This window comes from Carcharodon carcharias, chromosome 3 (genome assembly GCF_017639515.1).
Source record: "Carcharodon carcharias isolate sCarCar2 chromosome 3, sCarCar2.pri, whole genome shotgun sequence".
In the NCBI taxonomy this organism is placed as follows: domain Eukaryota; kingdom Metazoa; phylum Chordata; class Chondrichthyes; order Lamniformes; family Lamnidae; genus Carcharodon; species Carcharodon carcharias.
Window position 1 is genome coordinate 140,763,535 of NC_054469.1, and position 6,000 is coordinate 140,769,534.

The 6,000-nt window shown below is 38.9% G+C and overlaps 1 protein-coding gene across 2 annotated transcripts in view; it reads right to left on the minus strand.

Annotated features, from left to right (window-relative positions):
* The window catches only part of LOC121276439 (zinc finger protein 385D-like), a 469,044-nt gene extending 466,555 nt beyond the window's left edge, over positions 1 to 2,489 (minus strand). For both annotated transcript variants that reach the window (XM_041184847.1, XM_041184845.1), the window contains exon 1: positions 2,258 to 2,489. In XM_041184847.1, coding sequence (XP_041040781.1) covers positions 2,258 to 2,279 — 22 coding nt within the window. In that variant the 5' untranslated portion in view covers positions 2,280 to 2,489. The remainder of the gene's footprint in view (positions 1 to 2,257) is intronic.
* Between the last annotated feature and the right edge of the window lie 3,511 nt (positions 2,490 to 6,000).

Consider the following 6,000-nt stretch of genomic DNA (forward strand, 5'->3'; position numbering starts at 1 on the left):
TCTCAAATTCGTCTGGGCTTTTATCTGTCCTTTTTGCCTCTTACAAGAGATCACATGATTTTTCAGTGCAGTGAAGAATTTATATACTGTAATGCATAATGTATCTCAATTGAGTGGGGCAGGTTGGGTAGATCAAAGGGTCTTTTGCTGTTCACCGTTGTTTGTACATTTTCTCAGCAGGCACAGGACTTGCAGTCCGCAGTGACATTATCTTGTGCTGATAGTTTTTGCTTCTTTCAATGAAATTTTCTTGGATCCAAATATTAAAACAGAATGCAGCCAACAACTGTTGTTAGAAATAGATATTGATGCTACTGGTTGCAGATTAGGTAAATGTAACTGTCCTCCCACAGTTGTGCTTATTGAAGAATGACAATTACAAATACATTGTGAAAGAACAGGGACATGCATCCATTTCATTTTTATTGATTTATGTCACTTCTGCCTTTGTAGACCTCCCTCTCACCTTTGAAAATATTGTCCAGCTTTTAAAATTATAACACGCCAAATCTGGCTTACAGGATCCTGGGCTCAGTGGATCTGGATCTTATCCCTTTTATATACTTATCAAAAGAAGAAAAAGGTTTTTGTTTTGTTTTAAATGTTTATCTATGTCATCACTGAGGACGTGATGAATGAAAAAGCAAGATCAAAAAGACAAGCAGGTATGGACGCTATAACATTATGAAATTAGATATGTTACTTGCAGAAAATTGATTTTTCTTTTTCATCTAAGTCTGACAGTCAGTTAGTTGACTGTGAGAATCTATAAAGAGTGCACAAAATATTTGTAATTTAATTAGGGGAATATAACAGCTGTAAATAATGCCACTTTCTAACCAAAACCCATGACTTTAAACATTTTTAAAAAGCCTTCATTAAACTCAAAATTTGGAGTCTGATCTGAGACAAAAGATTATCCCTGTCATATACCCAGTGACTTTGAATGTTCTAATTAGTCATGAAGGGCATTCAAAATGCAAACTAATTTTACGATAGAGCATTCATAAGGCGTCATTTTAATTATGGATAATTGTGTAATATCAAATTGGATGCCCATTATTGACTTGATTTCTATTGACTCCAAAAAAGCGGAAAATCTGATGTGATAAAGTAGAGTGGTCAATTCCATATTTTTCAAAGTTCAAATTATCTCCATTGTGTTTATTTTATTAAATTCCAAATTCTTAAGATGGCGTTATCTTCATTAAAAAAGTTCGGAAAACATACTTTTCAATTGGAGAGGCAGAAGAGTGAGAAGCAGTGAATCAGTTTTATCAATGCGCAAGTAACACATGAGTATGATTCAATGTGATTCACGTGCGCAGTAATGAGCAATGAAAAAGATTTTTCAAGAGTTTTCATGTGCATTGTTCATTTAAATGTGTCCCCAAAAGATGTTTCGTTTTTGCATTTAAAATTTGCAAAAGAAAAAACCGCCAGAAATATAAATGATTTGTAAAGGAATCAAAGCTTAATTCAACTTCAGTAAATTCTGTTCTTCTGACTCTAAATGCTAATATTTCAACTAAAATAGTTAAAAGGTCAGAAATGTGCAAATTAATATTTTTTCAAAGGTGCAAAGATGCCTATAGACTCTTCATATATTTATGCATTGCTGTAGCCCTGAAGTGGTGAAGTTATTTTCAGCTATCAAGATATTTTGTGTATTATTTTCAATCAAATAAAAAAATATAAAATATCAACGTGAGAAAACACAATGGCATTTTTTATCATTGCAACTTTCTGAAAAAGATGAAAAGACTCCAGGCATTGTGCAGAACACTATCAGATCTCAGATGGTTAATGATATATGCAATACTGCAAAGAAAAAAAAGCTCAATCCTGCCATAAGGAACCATGCAGTAAATGTTTCTCAGGCGCTGAATCTAAAGCTATAAATATTCTGAAGTATTCATTAACATTCGGTCTGGCAAGTCTGTTCACCACTTATTCTCTTCTCACTCACTCCCCTTTGGAAATTATTGGGAATCCTAATTCCATATAGGCTGCTTCTAGTATAGTACTAAAATATATTCATTATTATTACATACTGCATTTTACATAAACAGTGTAAGCTTGAGCATACATTGTTTCCTCTAACATGCAGGCACCATATTCTGATAAGACATATAGGAGCATAGTCCCTCAGTCTTGTCTGTTTCCACCGAATAATTGCATGGTTAGTTAATACATACTTCGATTCTGCATAAGAAATCACAATGTATTTAAATCCAAAAGACAAGCTAACACTTACCAATATACATGATGGCCTTCATTAATCATACTTTTCAAATCCCACAATTTTTTCTATCTTCCACTATCTCAAACACAACCTGCCACATGAGACACCAGAGTTTAAATCTGCATCATCCTTTTGACACTTCAGACCCAGCATACTGCTTACATCCCATGCAGAATCCTTGTGTGATTAGTGTCTACTCTGTTAGCATAGAGTGCTGCTCTTACAGTACTTTGTGAAATCTGACTCCTCCTCATGATGTTCTTGCTGTGCCTGTGACATCAGTGCTGAGAGAGCCTCACAGGTTCCTTCTCACAGATGAGCCTGTCCTATGAAGCTTGAAGTTTCCTTCCTGATCAGATTAGAAATAAAAGGCATTATTTTCTTCCATGCAAGGCTTTTTTTGTATAAACTAGAAAAAAAAGAGTACCTTCCTCTTCATTTTTTGTTCACCTAATACAATGAGCTGTTAGTTTCAAATGTTGGAAAATTGCACAGGGATCAATAAAACTCCTGTGTTTGTTTAAGCAGACAAACTGAGCTCTGTTCCGAAATCACGAACCACACACAGTCACAGTTCAGAACTGCAGCTTTTTGTCCATTATTGATCAAAGTACTGCACTAGCAAGGCTCATTGGCGCACTAATGTTCTCTGCCATGCAGTGGCAGGAGGTGGGTTTTATCCATACAATTATATGCAGGCAGCTCCAGAACTTGGACATCTGGAAACAAGGCTGAGCAGTGAGGAAGAGGTAAGGGGACGCTCACGCAGCCTGGAATTCAGAAAGTGAGCCAACTAGTGCTGCTCTTATACACCTTCTAGTGGCCAGTTAAAGAGTAACTGGAGTCTGAAAAGATGCTGTCTGCTTGTCTGCCATCTTGACTGAGTGGATAATTATTTATCTAAATTTAAACTGGACAGTAATGTTGTGGAAGTGCCTCACTTGTAGTTTTGATCATTGTAGATCGGACAGTAGACTATTTTTTTAATGCTGCATTTAGATAAAAGAATTAAGTAAGCATTTGTGAAAATACATTTATTTTATTCACAGATCCGGAAATGGACCTATTTCAATTCATGCTTGTGGGAAATTACCTACTTAAATTCATATATTATGGAGCAAACCCATTTTATAAATATTGTGAACAGAGTTTTAAATGCCCTATCCTCATTAAATTTCGGCTAATTAAGACACAAGATGATTGGCTGCATTTTACAGCTGTCTGTCAGCGTGCCTCCGGCAAGGGGGGCACATAAAATATGTTGGGTGTCGATAGCCCACTGCCAACCCCAACCCGATTTCCATAATATAGGTAAGGATAAGGTGACCAATAGCCTGTCGACCCTTAGTCATATTGGGGCCCTTTATTGCCCATTTAAGGCCTTCAATCAGTCTGCATTGTTATAATATGCTGGGCTGTGGAAGGTGGACAAGGGTGCAAAGGCCATTTTTTCACCCAAGTTAGTGAAAGGGCCAGAAGGAAGGGGGAGGGAAGGTACATCCTATGAAGGGTATCCTATACACATCGAGGGGCAGTCCTCCTAAGATCATAGCACCCCTTTGTGCTTCCCAGCCTGGCCTCCAAAACCCACCCCTACCCCCCTGCCCCTTCCCTCCCTCATCCCTAGGATACTAGATCCTCCCCCCACCCTAAAATACCGGGGACTTACCCAAGTCTGGTCGCCATGATCTTCTTCTTGGGGCCTCCTTGCTGTCCCAGGAATGCCCATTATTGAGTTCCGATGCTGCTGGGACTGCAAGAGTTGACGGTCAATCAGATTGGCTGACAGCTCTCGAGGGCCTGACTTTCTTACATGAAGGGTGAGGCGGGGGAAGTCCCATTCCCTGGCATGTCACCACTGCAAGGCGATCGGTTTGGGACTGACTTTTCTTCGTGGGGAACGAGTAAAATGCCCAGCCCTAAGATCCAGCCCCATAGCTTTAAGCTGAACATTTCTGCAAAAGCAAAGAAATGGAGAAAGAATCTGCTACCGAATGTTGTGAAGCAATCCTAAATGATATAATTTGATTAAGGTTCCATGCTTAAGAATTCAATATTTATTTAGTTGAAGGCTAATTGTTTCAGGACACGTTGTACCAAAACCTTGGCCCTTCATCAGATGTGCTAAATTTATTAGGTATTAATGTAGTAAATTCTCAGCGCATAAATTTTGGTCTGCCAAGAAATATCCTGGCAGTAGGTAAAGCCAAAATTACTAAATCAGAAATAAGTAAAACCAACAATATGTGTAAGCAATTGAGTTCTGTTCTATAATTAAATTTTATGTTGTTCACTAAAACACAAATTAAAAGTAATCTGTTTTAAAATGGTAATTAAAAAATGCTTTTGCCCTAAAATAATGCTGCAGGTTACCAGGATTTGAACTCAAAGTATTCAGTTGAGGTTTCTCCCTTTTCTATGCTAGCAGTGCCATTCAAAATATTAGGAATGATACCTTCACTGAAACGGATGAGTGAAGAAGTTCAGAGAAACATGCCTGTGTGTTATTAATCACTGTAAACTCAGGGCCCAAGCCTCTATTTCAGAGGAGAATATAAACCAAGCAGCAGCTGACAGAGTTTTCACAGTGAACAAAAATAATTTTTAAAAATCAGTGTCCTGAGTAAGTCTGCTTGATATTTTTACACGGTTATGATCAATCACTGTTGCTATTGATTCCAACCAGCACTTTTATTATAGCTGACAAAAGTCCACAAGAGCAGGTAAACACTCAAGAAAAGCACTGAGGATGCTCCACAACTGCATCTTGTGGTGTGGTACTAATTAATGAGGTGAAAAGGTTTCAGGTTAGATCCCTGAACTATTGGGACTGGGGGTAGAGGGGGTGGCGGTTGCAGGGATGGGTAGGGATGCAATTTATCTCAGCGAGGAAAAGCCTTTGTTTGTATTTCTGAAAACTGTTCAGTTACATCTGCCTGCTCATGGGCACTGTATAGGGATAGGATGTTATGCTTCACAAGGTACCACATTTGAATAGTTTGCTCAATTAATGCAGTATCGCACATTTGAAGTTTATTCTGGTGGGATCCTGGAAGGCTGCTTTTACCCTTGGAACTCAGTCACAGCATGGTTCAATACTTTTAAGGAAGGGTGGGGGGTAAAAAAGATCACTGTGAGAAAGAAAGAGCGCAACTCTTCAGATTCAAGGAAAATGTGCAAAATCTTTTTGTCTTTTGCAGGGTTACTGACATTGTAATGTCAATTGCCAACTGTCAATGCTTTTGCACCTGCTGATGTCACTTGTTGAAGACTATTGACCAACTGTAAAACGATGTGACATATGGGGCAGAAAATCGCGGTCGTTGGGCGGGTCCGTGCCCGACTTGAATGAGCATAAAATAACGCAGGATGACGTCGGGCAAGCGTCCCGATGTCATCACGCACTCGAGTGATATTTCAGTCAGCGGGCACATGTAGGAGTCAGCAGCATACCTGCCAACAATCAAGCGGCCTATTAAGGCCCATAAGGAACTAATTGACTTGCATTTTTCACTGCCCGTCCCGCGCCTGCCTGGTGAGGGCAAAATTCTGCCCATGACGTTTCAGTCAATGGCAGCGACTGTCAATACTAACATAAATAACTAAGTATGTAACTAGTAAAAGAACACTGGTCAGGTGGGCAGAAAAGTGGCAAATAGAATTCAACCCAGAAAAGTGTGAGGTGATGCATTTGGGGATGTCAAACAAAGCAAAGGAATACACAATAAATGGGAGGATACTGAGAGTGTAGAGGA